General features: G+C 39.8%; 1 protein-coding gene and 1 pseudogene across 3 annotated transcripts; one reads left to right on the top strand and one right to left on the bottom strand.

Annotated features, from left to right (window-relative positions):
* The first annotated feature begins 4286 nt into the window (after window positions 1-4286).
* LOC109058577 (palmitoyltransferase ZDHHC23-B-like) lies at window positions 4287-9123 on the top strand. Of its 3 annotated transcripts, XM_019075776.2 has the most exons (5): window positions 4287-4603; window positions 5299-5482; window positions 5707-6226; window positions 6725-6892; window positions 8121-9123. In XM_019075776.2, exons 2-5 carry the CDS (start codon window positions 5380-5382, stop codon window positions 8362-8364), a joined length of 1035 nt encoding a protein of 344 aa, XP_018931321.1. In that variant the 5' UTR covers window positions 4287-4603; window positions 5299-5379; the 3' UTR covers window positions 8365-9123. The 3 variants fall into 3 exon arrangements, with proteins under 3 accessions (XP_018931321.1, XP_042570260.1, XP_018931319.1); XM_042714326.1 differs by lacking the exon at window positions 4287-4603 and having other exon boundaries at window positions 5346-5482; window positions 5549-6226; window positions 8154-9123; XM_019075774.2 differs by lacking the exon at window positions 4287-4603 and having other exon boundaries at window positions 5346-5482; window positions 5549-6226.
* Window positions 9124-9203: 80 nt separating this feature from the next.
* On the bottom strand, window positions 9204-18309 carry LOC109058545 (annotated as a pseudogene).
* Between the last annotated feature and the right edge of the window lie 1009 nt (window positions 18310-19318).

Raw genomic sequence — 19318 nt, 5'->3', positions numbered from 1 at the left:
TCTCGTACATGCTGCTCTGGAATTCATAATAGTCTCGGAGGTTTCCGCAGAAAGACCGGGACATATTAACTCACTCCGCTCAGAGGCCACGCCCACAGTTTCCACAGATCTGGCCTCGGGTGCCAAATCATCCCTCGTGCTTGCGATAGTAAGTCCTGTCTGAGGGGAATCTCCCATGGAGAGCCCACTACTATTAGACTGACCAGTTCCGCAAACCACGGCGCTGTGTGGGCCACCACGGAGCCACCAGCAGCAGCTGCTCCACTCTGTCCAGCCGGTATCCTGGACAACACACCTGCTGGAATTAAACGAATTGGAGGAAAAGCATACAAGCTGGTCCTGGGCCAATCGTGAGCTAACGCATCCAGGCCTAGGGGCGATGGAGGGCATAGGGAGAACCACAGCGTGCAATGCGTTAGTCTTGCTCGACGCGAATAAGTCCACTCTCGCCTCTCCAAATATCTGCCATAAAAGACTCACCGTCTGTGGGTGTAATCTCCATTCCACCTGCTCCAGAGTCTGTCTGGATAGCAGATCCCTCGCTCCGACGTTCAAACGTCCGGGGACATGAACTGCTCGGATCGATAGAAATCTGTTCCGAGACCAAAGAAGAATACTCCTCGCCAGCCTGCACAGGGGGCGAGAGCGTAAACCCTCCTTGATGATTCAGGTATGACACAACCGCCATGTTGTCTGACCTGAGTAGTACATGACGGCCGGTCAGCAGATTTGAGAAATACTGGAGAGCTAGAAAAACTGCCAGTAGTTCCAACCTGTTTATGTGCCAACCGCGTTGTGTCGCTGTCCACACTCCATGAGCTGGGCGCCCTTGACAAACAGCTCCCCAACCGGTTCAAAGACGCGTCCGTCGTGACAGTCTCTCGGGAAGCACAAATCCCCAGCCGAACTCCGGCTAGAAGGAACTCGGTTGACATCCACTGTTTTATTTGACATAACACACCTCCGTGTCACCGAAATCGTACGATGCGGAAAACAACGGGGTGAAATGTTCTGACTTTTCGTCCACCACTGAAAAGGGCGCATGTGAAGTAAGCCCAGACGAATTACAGGGGATGCCGCTGCCATCAGACCTAACAGCCTGAGACACAAACCTCACCGTCACTGTGCGGCCTACTTTGAAGTGACGCACGCATGACGTGAGAGACTGAACGCGCGGGGGAGAGATAGTCTGGCTGTCATCGCGCGAGAGTCCAAATCTATTCCCAGAAAGGTTATCCGTTGAGAGGGGATTAAAACACTCTTCTGGAAATTCGTGCATAAGCCCAGGCTTCTTAAATGATTCAGCACTAAATCTCGGTGAGAGAGTGCTTGAGTCTGTGATTGAGCTAGCACCAGCCAATCGTCCAAGTAATTCAACACACGAACGCCCTGGAGCCGCAACGGGGCCAGAGCTGCGTCCATGCATTTTGAAAAAGTTCGGGGAGCCAGGGCTAAGCCGAACGGAAGAACACGGTATTGATACGCTTTGCCCTCTAAAGCGAATCTGAGGAACTTCCTGTGTCTCTTGATGATCTGAATATGAAAATATGCATCCTTCAGATCGATCGTGACAAAACCAAGTGTTTTGGTTGAATCTGAGACAAAATGGGACTTTACCGTTAACATCCTGAATTTGCTCGTCCTGAGTGCAAGATTCAAACGGCGTAGATCCAATATGGGTCGCAAACCGCCCCCTTTTTTTGGTACAACAAAAATAGCGGCTGTAAAAAACCTGACTCCATCTGAGAGGGGTGTACTTTCCTCTATAGCCCCTTTCTTCAGCAGAGCTGTCATTTCTTGCCGCAGCACCGCGACTCCTCTGGTTTCACAACCGTGGGAAGAATTCCGCGGAAAGGAGGCGGGCCTTTTTCGAAACTGAATGGTGTATCCGAGACGAACGTGCGTAACACCCATTGCGAAATGCCGGGCAAGCGTTCCCACGCGGCCCGAACTAGCGTCAGTGGTTTCAAGGTTTCCGCCTTTTTCAGCGTTTTCATACGCGTAACATGCCCGAATACGGAAAGCTCGCGGCGTCCGTAAGCCGGGGAAGCGCGTGCGTCAAATCCGCTGCATCTCGTTGTGTATAATCCTGAAGCGTGTCCACGGCAGGAATTAATCCAACAAGATGAACATCGGGCTCTGCCGCTAGCGAAAAAACGGCGGCTGTATGAGCCGTCATAAACGGGCCGTCTTTGCCAGACCCTTGTAGCGTTCCTCGGATTCTGAAGGCTGAATCGCGCAGAGTGTCTGAGAAACGCCTGACATGGTTACTCGATCCAATGCTGCTCGAAGCGCCTTTTGCGGCGAGACAGTCAATGTTAGAGCGTGGGGACTGCAGTGAGAGGGTTGGATGCGCGAAAAACGGTCCAATAGCGCTCTCTAGCGGAGGGCACAGTCCCTGGCAAGCAGCGAGAATATCAGGAGCTGCTATTAGGAGCCCGAGAGCGAGAGGCATTAGCCGTCGAACTCAGGTCTAATCTTTTCCGCTGTCGCTGGCGAGCTGGTGGAAAAGCCTTAGGACCCCATTCCTTACGAGGGGGGGCCATAGGCGAAGGCTCTTCCCGTGAGGCAGCCCGTTGGCGGTTTGAAGAGGTTTGAACGAGACCGCGCGGGCGGGCGCCTGCCGCCGTTTCAGTCTCTCTGGGTCTGCGTGGAATCAGCTGGCGGAAAGCGGCTGATTGCTGTTTCGCTGCCCTAAATTTATCCACCACCGACGTAACTGCCTCTCCAAACAAACCGTCCTTAGAAATGGGCGCGTCCATGAGAAAAGATTTATCCTTTTCTTTGATATCGGTGAGATTCAGCCAAAGGTGGCGCTCGACCGTAATCAAACCAGCCATGGAACGGCCCCACTGCCCCGAGCAGTATGTTTGGTAGCGCGTAGCGCCAAATCCGTTTGCCCGACGCAGCTCTTTCACAGCCTCGGGGTGTGATGCCCTCCCCCTCGTCGAGATCCTTTAAAAGCTCCGCTTGGTAGGCCTGGAGGACCGCCATAGAGTGGAGCGATGCGGCCGCCTGGCCAGCAGCCATGTAAGATTTCCCGACGAGGCTAGACGTGACTCGACACGCCTTCGAAGGAAGGAGGGGGGGACTTCCATGCCGTGGCCGAATTAGGCGCCAGATGTTCGGGCGAGAGTCTCCTCAACCGGAGGCATCGCTGTATAGCCACGGTTCGCCATATCTGAAATGGTGGCGAAATCCGCAGCCGCAGCGTTCGTGATGCGCGCCGAGTAGGGCTGCTTCCAGGACCTCGAAACCTCCTGGTGGAGGTCCGGGAAAAAAAGGCAGGGGCCTACGGGGCTGCGCGGGAGCACGACTAGTCAAAAAAAACGGTCGTCCAGCTTAGATGAAGGTTGGGCCTCGGCCTTCTCAACCTCCCAGTCCAGTCCCAGCTTACCCACCGCACGAGAGACCACATCCAACAGCTCGCTGTAGGAGGGAGAGACGCGCTTTCTCCTGTCCGCTAGGAGGGAGAGGGCTGTCCGTATCTGCCACGAAGTCCTCAGACTCCGAAGCCGCGGTGGATAAGACGTCGTCGTCGAACTGCCCACAAACCGAAGGAGATAGCATCGTATGCCTCCGGGGTGGGCTGTAAACCCCGCCCTCCGAGAACACAACGGGTTCGACGAAGGTGGCATCCTGCACTCGGGTAGGGGAGAGCGAGCGATGTGGAGAAAACTCCAGCGCCGCGCTGTCGTCGTAAGTGAGGTCGCACATGTCTCCCCAAGCCATCGCCTCGTGCGGTGCCTCGGCAGCCGCAGAAGCGACACGGCGGGGGTTAGACGCGGGGGCGACCTTGGAAAACACTTCTACCCTCGAGCGCAGTACTTTAAGTCGCAGGCCATCACAGTGGGGACAAGAGGAAAAGGCCACTAAGCGCAGACTGCGCGTGATGTAATCCCAAACAGACTACGCACCTTTCGTGAGTGTCTCCCTTAGTGATGAACCTGGTACACGGTTCCTTGCACTTTCGAAAGCTCATCGCGTCCGCGAAGAGGAGTTAACACTGCTCGAGAAAACCGCTATGAACGCGAGATGATTCCAGGGCACAGATGATTCTCTTTCCTGAAGTAAATGAAATCTGAGCGAAATAGCGCGCGGCGCCCCGGGTATACGATGCGTACGCATGCGTAGGGCGGTGCCAAGCGCTATTTGGCCAATAGGATTGGCGAGATGGTATAGGGCTTCAGACATTCGTCACACCGAAGGTGTTCCCATACGGTGACGTCACCGCAGCATCGAAGTGACCTATGAAAGGGAAGTAAAGTATCTACTCGGAGGAAATGAAAGGGTTAGTTTGCACTGACGTCAGGAAGTCATTCGCCAGTCACATCCACGGGGCGGTCAAACGCGCGTGCTGTGCGCTGCCGCTGTTTATGTTACGCGACTTCCTGGTGCTCTTTGTAGTAAACCTCGTCGATTTTAACTGCTTTGTGTAGTTTTTCTTGTGCAACTGTAAGTAATTTATGTGGAGTGAATGAGTAAGTAAGCTATGGTAGAGCAGCTGGGTAAAAAGACAACGAGACTGACAGCTGACGCTCACACTGAAAGTACTCCCTGCTGCCCGAAAGGAACTATTTCTGGAGTATGAATGTTTTGTACTGTAAGTGTGAAACAACGCATACCACATGTTACGTCTGATATTTTCACTATCAGTTTATTTACATATTTTCGTGATTACTTTTGTTATATGACGTGTTCTCAATTGTCGTCAATCAGAACCTCATTGCATCTATCTATCTATCTATCTATCTATCTATCTATCTATCTATCTATCTATCTATCTATCTATCATGTGGAGCCAATATTTATTTATTTATATATACATACATACCCGAGGTCATGGGTTCAATTCCTAGTGAAAGCATGAACCGATAAAATGTAGGATTACCTTGTATGCAATGGATAAAAGAGTCTGACACGGAAACAAAATAAGTTTAATGTTTTTAATATTTTATTATATTTCAGTTTTTTTTTTTAAGTTTTTTTATGCTTTTCGGCTGTATTTAAATAATAACCCTGTCTCAAATGCACAGGCCTGGATGTATTAATAATTTACTTTTAAACTGATTCCCACACCATTTAATATAATGTGACTCAAGTATGTGCAAACTATAAATCACATATAGAAGAAATTGTTCCAGATGGTGCATCCTCAGGGACATAGTCCCTTTACATACAGGATATTCTAGGATATGCCAGATGAATGACCAATATGTTAATATAAAGTGTATATTTTTGTCTACCCATTAGTGAGCCACATAAATCTAATAAACGTGCAATCTGGTTTCCTCACAGGAATGCAATATCTTCCCTCACCTCCATTTTATCGGCTGATATCCATCATGACGAAGAGATCCCGTCAAACACTAGATCAGGATGATTCTCTGTGCTGTTGTGAGTACATCGATCGTCACGGCGGACGCAGTCACTTGGCAGCATGCTGCTGTGACTGTGAGGATTTGGATGATGCTTGTGACAGGTGAGCACTTTGGATTCATAGATTACTGCTTAAATGATGAGTAGGATTGAATTTGTTATTTTCCAGATGGATGAAGAAGCAGCCTCAAAATCCGGACTCTCTGTCTCGGGTTATGGCCACGTTCACTGATCGTCTACGAGTGCCCTGGATATCTGGAGCCAGACAAGTTGATATATCAGTGATCCCTCCTCTTATTCTGCTTCCTGTTTTTTTGCACATCGCAGCTTTGCACTACCTGCTGGGTATTTTAGTGCTAACTGCAGTGCCCGTCTTGGTCCTTTGGTACTACTATTTCACTCACCGAAAGAAAGGACGCACATTATTCTTCCTCAGCCTCGCACTCTTCTCCCTCTTCTACATGTTCTACCTCTTCATCACCGAAGTCGTTCCTCGAGGTGGTGTGAATCATCTTCAGTTGGCCGCTGTGACAGTGGGTGTTGCTCTTACAGTAATTTTCCTTGTAATCACTAAGAGGGGGCCGGGCTACGCCAGGCCTTGTCCAACTGACACTCATAGTACAGTGACCTATCACAAACCTCCGCCTGACGTAGATGCCGATCTAAATGGAGCACAGCACCACGTGGTGACAGCCAGTGGTGAACAAACTGGTGAATCTGGGACAGCGCAGCAGGGTGTTCAGAGGAGGAACTGGTGTGCCGTATGCAAAGTGGTGCGGCCCCCGAGAGCGGGACACTGCAGGATCTGTGGAGTCTGCATCCTGCGTCTGGACCACCACTGTGTCTGGTGGGTTCATTAAAAAAAACACTGCTTATTCAAGAGGGTCTCAGTCAGTATAGTTATTTAGTTATTGACCCATCTTTAGCATCTAATATTAGATATTGTACACTGCATGGTGAAGTCTTATCTGGATACTCTTATAATTTTACTCTCCCAGAAACAAAACAAAAAAATGTAATCCTTAATGAAATCAAAGAGTGCAGTTATCAGAATTCCTGTATCAGTTGGGTTAGCTCATGTGCTATGCACTGACTATGCTCATTGTTATGTTGGAAATCTCAGAACATTCTAATTGTCCATTTATTATGGATTAATATGCAGTCATCAAACTTTTTTCTGTTCAGTGCAGCTGTAAAATATCTTGTTCTTCATGTAAACATATGTGTACTGGAGCCAGTGAGGTGATCTCACCCTCTGCATTCTTCTTACTCTGTGTAAGTGATATGTGAAAATGATCTCCAGGTCTCACTTCGGTGTCTTGTTTGTCGTTTTGGTTTGTGTTAGGATCAACAGCTGTGTGGGGCAGGCCAATCACCGCAATTTCCTTCTGACACTTACTTTCTTTCTGCTGACATCGCTGTACGGGATCAGTTTGGTTCTTCGAAGTGTGTGTTCTGACCAGAATGTAATGACTGCACTGTTCTACTGTCCTGACGTCTACAACCAGTTCAGGTTTGGATCCAAATACACAAACTCACAGAAATGCTTTCTGTTGTATTTAATTCAGTTGGTTCTGACCCTCTTTTCAGACCTTTCTGAACACCTCTGTTCCTTCCAGTTCATTAGAAAAGGTCACTTTGCTGCTTCAAATGCACTATATTTGCACCATATCAGTACTTAGCAGAATTGTTGAGGGTTAAGGGAACAAACTGAACAAAAATTTGTCTTTCCCAAACATAATCTAACATTCTTCACACAAACACAAAGTCCTGCCCTAAACTTATGCCGCTGGTTAAAGGAATAGTTCACCTAAAAACCAAAATTTGCCGAAAATGTACTCACCCTCAGGCTGTCCAAGATGTAGATGAGTTTGTTTCTTCATTGGAACAGATTTGGAGAAATTTTGCATTACATTACTTGTTCACACAGATCCTCTGCAGTGAATGGGTGCCGTCAGAAAGAGTTCAAACAGCTGATAAAAACATCACAATAATCCACGAATAATCAGCATGACTCCAGTCCATCAATTAACATCTTGTAAAGCAAAAAGCTGAATAGTTGTATTAAACATTTTTGGGGTGTACTATTCCTTTAAGACAGAAGTTGTGGGCTGCAGTGCATTTTAGTATTATTTATATATGATTATTTATTCATATTTTGAATTCTCTTTTAATTTCACACACACACTTTATACCAACTACTTTTCAATTACTACTGCTCGTACAGCCCACACATCTGGCTTTGTAAGTGGACAGATGGGCCCAGAAAACCCCCTCTGCCTGCAGACCTCATTTAGATAAGACACAGCTCCATCAGTGTTCATTGCACTGTAAACCTACGCATTTCTGGTCCTTGGAGACCTACACAACTGCTAGCCAGTCATTATCTCTTGTTTGCAGTTCCTACCTGAGTTTAAGTATTTTTTTTCCTTGTTCAAAGGTAAAACTTATATATGCTGTGTGTGTGTGTGTGTGTGTGTGTGTGTATATGTGTGTGTATATGTGTGTGTGTATTTATGTATGTATATGTAATATATATATATATATATATATATATAAATTTTGTTTTAGTAATTTTTTTGTTTACTCTATTTAGCTATAATTTAATTTCAGTTTAAGTAATTTTAATATTGCAACTTTAAAATTAAGATTTTTAGTATTTAGAGTATTAATAATATAACATATAATAATAATAATAATAATAAAATCAACCTATTTGTCTCCATCTTTCTGTTCATCAGTTCTGCTCTGTGTTTCACCTGTGCCTGGTACAGCTGTATTGTGACGGGAGCTTTACTGCACCTGCTGCTCTTGCAGCTTATCAACGTCAGCTTCAACGTGACTGAACGGGAGGCACGTCTGGCTTTGAGAGAGAAAACCGGTCGCAGCCTTCTCTGGGGTCTGATCATCGACACCGGCGTTTACTCAAGAGGCTTCCGTAGTAACTGGATTGAATTCTTGACCATGAGCAAGGCTTCAGAGTAATCAATTCATAAACCATCAGATCTGGTGTAGAAATTCAGCTCTCAGTCTCTGCTGATGGAAAAAAATCAAACCGGTCTTTCAAGTGAATTAATGTTGTGCTACTTAATGTCTTCAACATCCATTCCAGAGTCAGTTTTATGGCTCTAGCCATTGTGCTCAAGGTCTCATCGACAGTCAGTTGAATTGTAAGGATCACTAGATGGCAGTGTTGTAGTATGTATGTATCTCTACCAGTGTATTTTAACATCAAGTACACCATTACTCAGGTGTGGTTAGTGTTTACCAGCTTGGCATTACAAATAATACTGTATGTGTGTCTTATGTGAACAAACATTAAATATCAAGCCTTATTTAGTTCCTTTTTGGAACAACAAAAGTGCTGCAACACTGCATCTATATCCAGATAGCACACAGCTTTAAAACTGTCATCTCAGTATGAATGTTTTATGTTGAGCTTCATGTTTGTTATTTGAGGTTTTTGTGCCTGTGTGTATTTTTTTTAACTGGGGACAAATCTGTGGCATGTACCATCCAGCTATTTTTTTGATGTGCAGGAATTACTGCAGCGTTTTTTAATCAAAGTTGGTTTCTTTTCATTAAATGCCTTCGAAAGAAACCACACTTCAGAATCCGGATGTTTCTTTCTCATTTGAGACGGTTTTATAATGTAATGCATTCCATTCTACAAGTTGTTCAATTAAACTGTACCATGGAGAAATAAACAAGCGTAAAATGATTAAACACGGCAGCTTATCAAGATGCAGATGTATTCAGTGTCATTTGATGATGTCATGTAAAGCCTGTGTGTGCAGTTAAAGAGGATTTTTACGGAGCGCTACGGGGAGTCAATAGCGGAAGTCGGGCAAAATCTCTGCCACTTTACGTCTGAGCTGCTCTCTGCGTGCCTCTCTTTCTTTCTCTTCTTGCAAGACAACAGGAAGATGCCTCCAGCCAGCAAAACACTTCTTGACAGCTCTCCTACAAAGCCCAGACAGCCAATGTCAGAGCAAACATACTTTCATTTTTCTAAATACTAAATAACCCATACATTTATTTTTCTACTACCTTTAGAAAGGACATTTTGGCCTTATGGTGCATTAAAACATTGAAAGACGTGTTGACCTGCTGTTGTGCGCCTCTCCCCGCTGCTCATTGTCCCAGGTTCTGATTCGCTCCTCTCTAGCGTGATCCAACAGGGCCATGAACACCTTCTGGGTCTGTGTCCTGTGAAACTGCTCTGCATGTGCTTCTAGTATAAAGGGCAGATCTTTTAACTGCTAAGTTTTGAAATCAAACATAGGCAACTGCTCATAACTAAAGATATGGGTTTATCAATATCACTTACCCTAAATATTAAACGTGGACACATAAATTGACGGTAAGCTCTTTTTGTTGGGTCAGTAATAAATCACAAAGTATAACATAGCAACCACATAGCAACCTGGTGATGAGATTTAGAGAAGCAAAACTGATAATTTCTTCATTAAATGTAAAGACAATAAAAATAATACCACTTTTATGTATTAATTTCAATGCAATTATATATTTGAAATTATTTATTATAAATAATACAATATTATCCTTAAATTATATGTATAAATATATGTATATTACATTTATTATAATTAATATAAATTAAATGTGTGTATGCCTATAAATAAGTGTCTTATAGTACTTATATTAAAATAATAAGACTACTTTTTTTACATTAAAATAATGAATACTGACTATACCAAATTTGTTTTTTTAATTGAATTTATTGTTTTATTCATTTATAAAAAATACAATTATTTATTTGTGTGTACAAATTAATATTTTTATGTCTAAAATGTATATGAAGATATTCTGTATATTTATATTAAATTGATAAGACTGTTTTAAAAAAAACATAACTCTTAATAGTCACATAATTATAAATATTAAAATAATGAATAAATAATGTGTATTTAATATTATTATTATAAATTTATTTATTATATATATAAATCGTTTTAAAAAATATATAAATAAATATATTTATTTAAAAGTCAACAAGACCTTTTGTTGGCTAAACCAAATATCACTACAGAAATTATGTTGTGTCAAAATCTGAAGCTTTTCTAATTATTCACAGTTTCCTACCAGACTCTGTGTGTGTGTGACATTTTACCCTCTTCCAGCTACACACAACCCTCTGAAGTAAGATCCGGTGATACAGCTGGTTGGCACTGGTCTCTCTGTCTGCGTGGGCCTCATCCACAAACTGAAGCCAGGAGCAGAAGCAGCGTCTCTGCAGAGCCTATGTGTAATGATCCACCGCTCTCTGGAGGAGACCGAAAATGCAAAAGCATCCGGACATAAATAACTGTCTGCTGTAATTAAGTCCGTCATCATCTAATACACGCCCATGGTTTTTATGGATTGAAAATTTTCCAGTACTTTTTATACTGTAGAAATATTATAGACATACATGCTAGTTTTGCAACTAACTGGACCTTGAAGTTTCTGCTTTCATGGATGTGGATCAATATTTAAACAACAATGCAAATTCTGAATTCAAAGTCATTCTGTTTCTGTCTTTGTGTCTCTGTCCTTGTTAATATTTCCCTCTCAGTCACTCCATCTCCCTCCTGAATCTCAGATATCCACTCTCTGTTAATTTATTTCAAAAACAGGTGGTTAGCCAGGTGGAAACGCAACAGTATACTGTAAACATCATTACAATTTGGGGAATGGACCAAGAGTTAATGCAAGGCAACATCTGGTCTTCCTGTCTGTGTGTGAGCTGCCCATTACTCTTCGGATGAATAATTGAGTGTGTGAGTGTTTGTCTGGAAAGCAGGCGAACACCCTGCATTGTTACTGTAGGCCATGAGTGAGTGTGTATGTGTGTGTGTGTGTGTGTTTGCAGTAGCGCTGACCTGTGTGTTGACATGGCTTTGATCCAACAGGCGTTTCCATGGTGCCACGCCTTGGTGCAGTAACAGGGTTCTGAGGTAGTGCTGGGCCGCCAGCTCTGACAGTTCATGTTCCCGTTCTGCTCTCTTCTGCTTAGAGTTCCCTCTAAGTTTGCATTAACACACAAACACACACACAGTTGCTTAAACTTTGTGTGCAAGTTGACTGTGTGCATTAACATGATGAATACATTAAGTAGTCTTAAAATTTTTTTTAAGCGTTTTCTAGATTTGCAAAACTCATTTGCACAGTGCTACATTGTTGCCAGTTGCAAGTTATTCTGAGTGTTTTTTAGTATACTGCTAATCAGTTCCTAGAGCATTCTGTGTGGTTTCTGCACAGTAAAAGTGGTAACCTACAATTGTTACCTTAAAGAGTTTGCTTCTCACAATTCTGACTTTTTTCTCAGAACTGTGAGAAACAAAGTCTGAATTGTGTGATAAACACAGAACTGCAAGATATGAACTTGTTTATATCTTATTAAAGTTTTTATCTCGCAATTCTATTTTGTGTTTCTGCCATGTATTAAAAAAGGTAATTGTGACTTTTTTTCCCCACAAGTTTATCTCTCACTTTTCTTCTCAGAATTACAAATTCATATCCCACAAAACTGTGAGATATGAACTAAGAATTGCAAGAATAAAGTCAGAAATTTGAGATAAAACATCGCAATTACCGTTTTTATTTTTCTATTTGTGGTGAAAATGGGCTTCCATAATTTCTGCCTGATTTAACTCAAAAAAAAAAAATGTCTAGTTGGTATAAATGAATGTATTTAGATTGATTCAGTGATGTTAAATAATATTTGAAATATTAAAACCAGTTAATTTATCATTTTCAGGTTCCATTACCATTTTCAATTTACCATTTGTCCTTAGATAGGCCTGGGATTTTTTTTTTACCCATTTCATCATTCGAAAAAAGCTGAAAATCATTTAAACGGGCTAAAAATCATAATTACAATTACTTTAAAATGTAAACAGACCCCTCTCCCCAAAAAGCCGCATGATTTGATGATTTGATGATTTGAGGTATCACTCATGTCTGTGGCATAAACAATTAATTAAACATTAATAGTAACATAATCCAATGATAATCCCATGATAATGTGTTTGACCATACACCTTTCTCTGCTGCATCTTCTCTTCCTTCTTCCTCTCTACCTCCTTTTGTTTCTCCTCTTCCTCAGCTCTGAGTCTTTCTTCCTCAGCTGCCTTCATTTAAGCCTACAGAACAAAAAAGGAGAGGCTTGTTTCATCATATTCACGTTTCTACGCTTGAAGAGAGGCAAGTCTTACCAGTTTCTCCTCCTGCTTCTGTCTCCTCCGCTCCTCTGTCTCTCTCCTGCGCTCGGCATGCTGCCGTGCTCGTTTCTCCATTTCTGAAAGAAACATAACAAAGGAAAGTGAGAGACAGAGTTCGTGGGTGACTGAGACATCAGTAAAGGGTCACTGTGAAGTTCTGCAGCATTTTCTTCTGATCTTATGGTCCTTTGGTACAAGTTTGATGTGTTGCTTACATTTGTATTCAAAGGTGGCGTCACGTATCCCACCAACTGAGTGATTTTTCTCAAAATCTCATTGTCATTTGTAATGTTTCACCGATTAAATCGTGTATTGCAACCAGGATCAGGAATTCAATATGGCTTGAGACAAAAATGCTACCAAAAATGACAAAAATGTTCTAGATATTTAAAATATGGGAAAAAATGCCCCTGTATATAGCACATTCCCCTGTTTTTTCTCTGTTTTTTTATGGTGGATCTATTATGAATGGTTAACTAGTTAGCAGTTTACTAATTACTTATTTAATATAGTGTATTAGTGAGGGAAAAATGAAAAATTAAGTTCTGAAAAGCTCACCAATGTAAAGTTCAAGTATGAGAAAATTACAAAATAAAAAAAGACATTCAATAAGAATAGATTTTCTTACTACTTTTTAAAATGTATTAATTATTGCATTAACGTATTGTTAATTTAAAAATAGCTAATTTACAGTGTTTTATGGGATTTTTTTTAGTTTTGAAAATACTAAAAAATATATTCTAAAAAAAATATATATATATAAAAAATATACATAATAAGAAAAATCGACTTTTCTTATTAATTTGTAATAATTTATACATTTATTATTTAAAAATAAACAATATTATCTATAATTTAAATGGATGAGGTGGAAAAATACAATCACTATTTACAATGGGCTGTTTAAGTTACGTGACCTTGTGTTTGCTGTTTACACATTTGGATCGGATCTGAGCAGGACAAAAGCTTGTCAATTTATCATTGTGCGAAAAATCTCATTGGTCATTGCCGAGGCCAGGACAATCCACCTCAGAAATTGAACAATAATAGCAAAAATAGCGGATGTCATTGATGAGTCGGCAGGGCCTTTAACTCATGAGGGCTGTTAACAACCACCCACTGACAGACAAAACCATGTGCACAAAGTCCCTCAGATACTCAAAAAACCCTGAGAATTGAAAAAATATGACTATGTAATCAATAACAATGAAGCTCAAGGTTTAACACATGGAAGAACCATTGTGCGGTTTTGGTATTGTTCTTGGTTTACTTTACATAGAGTTGCACAAGTGGATTATGAGTGTATAGAGATCTGTATTCAATGCATTCAGTATCAGAGAGGATTTAAAACTAGGGCATAGCTATGAAATTAATTTTCCATGCTTGGAACGACTGTAGTGACAGTTTCCCAACTGCTTGATTGCGTATGTGTATGACTGACCTTGTACTGTAGGATGGGGAAGAGCTGCATGGTTGGTGTGGCTGCTGGGGTTTTCCCTCGAGGCACTCTTTGTTCTGGGATTGTAAGGAGAATGAATATCTTAGTGAAATTGTGACTAATAACAAGCATTGTGTCTCCCACGAGCACACACGGATAGAACAGCTGTGGGAAGTGACCCTTTGGTAAAATCTAGAGGGATTACATTGAGTACATGAAACAAGCAAGTATTACATTCTGATCCACTCTTGTGCCTGAGGGCAAAGATTTATTGTATTTATTCTGTTTTCTTCATGTGAAGAAACTGTAACGATTTGTCTCACAAAAAATGTCAAGAAACATCAGGGTCATATTTCACCTCATATTCGAAAGGAAAAAAGATATTATATCTTACATAAATAAAATATACCTATTTTAAACCATTCATATTTTTTACATTGTGGCTTTATTTTAATGCCACTTATGCAAATTTAAATACTTAAATAGCAGCCTACTGTAATGCACAAAAAAATCATTCTCATCAAAGTAATAAATAAAAATACACACTATACAATAAAAATAATGATATTAAATCCTGCATATAACACTACTGTTCTGGGGTTGGTAAGATTTATTCAAGTCTATAAGATTTTAAATGTCTTTACTGTCACTTTTGATCAATTTGACAAATCCTTGCTGAAAAAAAGTGTTAAAACAGCCATTTTACGTCGAGTTTCTTCTTGTTGTTGGAGAAGCTCCTTGCGATGATGTTCTACTTGACACCACACACGCCAATCACTGAGGCAGCGCCTCAAAAGCCTCCTGCGGTCACTCTCCACTGCCTGCTGACAGCGTCTGTGGGAAAGAAAGATATGGCTTAAAACCAGTCTGACTGCCAAGATGAATTAAAGCCTTTAATTAAGCAATTAACATTCTCTTTTAGTCTAGTCATTTAGTTAAAGAGCTTTGATTTTCTTTCAAATGTTTATCAGGCTGTTTAAGCCCTATGTTGACAGTAGTGACAAGTTTTATAAATTGAGCTCTCCTGCCTGTGCTCCTGTCTCAGCTCCTCCTCAGTCCTTTCAGCTTCTTTTTCCTCTGTTCTGGCCCAGACCAGAGCACGCCATGACTGCCACGCTCTCAGCTGCCTCCTCCAATCACACAGAGCCTCTGCTTTACCCATGCGCACCCTTTCCAATATCACTGAGTACCATGCCGTAAAATGCCTGTGCATGCACTAAAATATGTATGCAAACCAGTCAAAAATCATAAGAGTTTACTGCATTCAGCAAAATAAAACTATAATGTCTACTAACTTGCAAATCAAGAAGGTGAAATTTGGCTTCCAGCTTCTTCAGCTTAAGTTGAAGATCTTTGATCTGTTTCTTCTGTGTGGAATTGTGATGTTTTGGAATGAGAGAGTTTTCAATGGCCCTTTGTTTCTGAAGCCTTCCCCTCTCCCTGTTGAAGATTGAAATTAAAAAATGTCACGCAATCATCTCTTCAAAAATCTGAATGCCATTTGAATTAGAAAAGTATATAATTGCCCTAAAAATTATCTGGACAATTAAACCACATTTAAAAAATGTTTTAATGTGACTGCACTGAATAAGAAAATATCAAACCAAGTGACATTTACAAGAAAAAAAAAAAGGACCCAAAAAAATGGCCCTCAAGTTTATTCTCATTAAGTGTATAACAATATCCTTCTTATTAGGCTACTTTTCACCAACAGTCTTGTCCTAAAATGGCAAATAAGGAAAATACAAGATTAATAATGCATATATAGTAGAACAGCTGCAGTGGATATAGTGGGATGTTTGTGTCCCAAAGCCCCATGGTCTTTTGATCAGGCCCGTCTATGAACTTGAGGAGAACTGACTTCATACATTCACTAAAAATTACTTTGTGAGTGTTAAAGGTGCCAAGTGAAGTTAGTTGTGAGAAAAGGTTTAGCATCATTTGTTTGCAGTTACCCTTTTTTACTTTTACTAGAGTGCCCAAATACTCTTATGGTTGTTGTACATGTTATGTGCAAGCTGCTCCAAACTCCTCTTCTCCTCCATCTCTCTGCGTATGTGAATCATCTCCTGCTGGATCAGTTCTTCCTGTCTGCGTGCTTCCTGCCTCTTCTTTTGCTGCTTCTCCTTTTCCAGTTGCCACGCCTCCTCTCGCACCTCCCTCAGCGTTTCCTTCTCTTTACGCAGTTTCTCACGCTCTGCATCTCTGCGCATGCGGTTCTCCTTTACCTGCTTGTGACACACCTCTATGGTAATGCTAGGGTCCCTCCATCCCTTTATCCCAAAGTCCAACACCTCGGTTTCCATCAGGTCTTGGATGAAACTGTGCACTCCAGAGTTCTTCTCTTCCTGTGCTAGGTGAAAGTACATGTCTAATGAAAAAAGAGAAAGTCCAGATTAGATCAGTGTTGTTAATGAACAAAAAAGGTTTTTAATAAAATTAAAAACTAATAAATTATTATTAACTATTACAAGTTGTTTTTGGTAATTGAAATAAAGCTTAAATAAAATAAAATATTAATATTTATATTATATATAAATATAAAAATGAATTAAAAAAACATAAATGAAAATGTTTCCTTGGCAACTAACTGAAACATTATTATTTTAGTTTTGGAGATATTATTTTCATTTTATTAATTTTTTTATTTATATAATTTTTTATATATATTTTCTGTTTTCATTTAAATGTTGTAATTTTTAGGAGTTTTATATATATATTCGTTTTTATTTCAGTTTCAGTTTATTTTAGTACCAAGTTTAACTAAATTAAAAAGAGAAACGTTGCCTTGGCAACTAACTAAAAAAGGTTTTTTTTAATTAAACGTTTATTTTATTTTAAGTAACAACATTTTTGAATGGTTTTAATTTTAGTTCAGATTTAGTGTTAGTTAATTATAATAGCCCTGAACTGAACCTTGAACCATGAATTAAGTTAAAGTACAAAAACGACTAAAACTAAAAATTAAAATAAAGTTATATAGAAATAAATATATTTTTTTTAAATGACAAAAGCACAAATAAAATTACTAAAAATTGATGAAAACTGAAAATCTAAAAATAAAAGCTAATTCAAAATATTAATACATATTATAATAGTATATAAACAACACTAAAATAACTTTATGATTTTTACACTTTTACAGATTTTATGTGAATTCTTAAGGTAAACTTCAAAAAACAAAGAAGGTACTTCCTTCATTTCATTTGTACCATCAAAGTTATTATAGGATTTGGTTTGGATTCTTCCATCTCCTCTTCCTCCTCGTCATCATCCATTTCAAGCTCCAGACGTAATTTCTGGTTCATCCATTCACTTAGAATTGACTGAGCTGTGGAATACAACTGGAACTGTGGAATACTGATAAAAACCTGCACATGCATAAAGTGCTGAATATTAATAAGTTAAAGATTACCTTCACTGTACACATCATCGTGATCCTGTACAGTCTGCAGAGCCATAGTTTTTTTTTCTACCACATGGTTTCTTGATGGAAAACACCTCAGCTACAGCAAACTCTGAAGCTTTCTCCACCCTCTGAGAAGAATTATGAAAAGAAAATTATACGAAATACATAAACACGACCCTGCATCCCTTATAAACAAACAAACAAAAAAGTACACTTTAGCATACTTTAGAAAAAGAGTACTCATTACAAAAATAATATACTTTGAAAATAATCCACCCAAATGTAATGCTTTTGGACACTTTTGGGAAGGTTAATTGAAATTAATAAATAATTAATAATAAAATATTATGGAATGCACTTTAAATAAAAAGTGTACTTAGGCGTGTTAAGAAACAGTCAAGAAATGTAGGCTACTATATTTAAGTACACTATAAGTGCACATTCAATACAATAAAGCACACTTCTTTGTCACAAGTGTTGACATACATATGCATTAATTGTCTGCATAACATGAATTCAAATGATTGAAATGTACTTACCTTCACCCACTGCTTTGTGTCATTTAGCTGCACCTGCAATATGAGATATGAATTCAGCTCTGCTCATTCTTTCAATCCAAGATAGACTGAGACCTCAGAATGTATTATCAGCTTTCCTACAGTCATAAGCTGATCACTGGGTTAAACCAAGAGCTTTCCAACTTGGTTGATGCCTGAAGTTCACATACACTGATGTGAATTAGTCACACTGGCCTCACACATCTAATCCCTGGATAAATATCCCGTGTTACATACACCAAAGGGTTTTTCATTGCACATTTGAGCTAAATCCTTCTGCTGAGCCACAAATCTATTCATTACTACCAATGTGAATGACCAAAGATAACCTGAATGAGACATTTATTAAGATTAATAACTCTGGCTGAATATTGTAAAAAAAAGGAAACGAAGAAAAACACTATTAAGAAGCTAAATCTTTGAAGAACTGAGTGAGAAAAGAGGAAACAGGGTTTACTCTCGTTATTAACTCTGCCTGGTGTTTTAGTTTTTGACGTTTTCCAATGAAAAATATCCGTTCTGTGAATGGGATTTACCATGGTCTCTTGTACCTACATGGGCATGCATTTGTATTGTGAGCTTAATATAATATGTTTTCACCTGTTTTTATACAGTCTATGGTTTTCACATGTTTTCAAAGTGTATGTAGCAGCAATTTACAGTAGGCCTATAGATTATACAAAATTTAGCTTTGTCAAAACATTCATGTACTTAAGTGAGAAACTTTTCACCCAACAATGGGATTCGTAGCCTAATAAAAATTATATAACACAAAAAGCACAATCATGAGTAAAAACATTATATAATATATTATTATTATTTAGATTTAGTTATTATTGCCTTAGAAACTGTAGCTTCAATATGTTTTTAATATTTAATTTTATTTCAGTTAACGTTCATTTTAGTTAACTGAATTGGTTAAGTTCAGTTAGTTAACTATAATAGTTAATGAACCCTGAATGATGTACAAGCCCTCTTGCAGGGCTTAGCACAGAATACAACAAACCATCTACAAAAGATAAGAAAACCTTAAATCAAATAATTAAAATGCATTAAATAACAAATAAGCTATAGCCTTATGTAATTTTTGCCCACAAGAACTTCATTGAACAAAATGAACTTTACAACCACAAATGGCCTGGCACAACATATTACATTTCTTAAACAGACAACAGACAAGCATCATAACATAGGATAAAAAAACAAAACAAAAAAAACAATGTGGTTCTTAGTAAGTTTAAGATCCTCCGTCAGATTACAGAGGTTTACGACGTTCTTTTTCTCATTCATTTTAAAGATAAGAAGTAAT

This window comes from Cyprinus carpio, chromosome A24, assembly GCF_018340385.1.
Source record: "Cyprinus carpio isolate SPL01 chromosome A24, ASM1834038v1, whole genome shotgun sequence".
Taxonomy (NCBI): Eukaryota; Metazoa; Chordata; class Actinopteri; order Cypriniformes; family Cyprinidae; genus Cyprinus; species Cyprinus carpio.
This window is presented reverse-complemented; position numbering and strand designations above follow the sequence as displayed.

Bases quoted from the DNA above. Each gene is read 5' to 3' on its own strand.
- LOC109058577 (XM_019075774.2), top strand. From the start codon at position 5,346: ATGACGAAGAGATCCCGTCAAACACTAGATCAGGATGATTCTCTGTGC. The intron at 5,483-5,548 runs GTGAGCACTTTG...GTTATTTTCCAG, and splicing joins TTGGATGATGCTTGTGACAG to ATGGATGAAGAAGCAGCCTC. The intron at 6,893-8,120 runs GTTTGGATCCAA...TCTGTTCATCAG, and splicing joins GACGTCTACAACCAGTTCAG to TTCTGCTCTGTGTTTCACCT.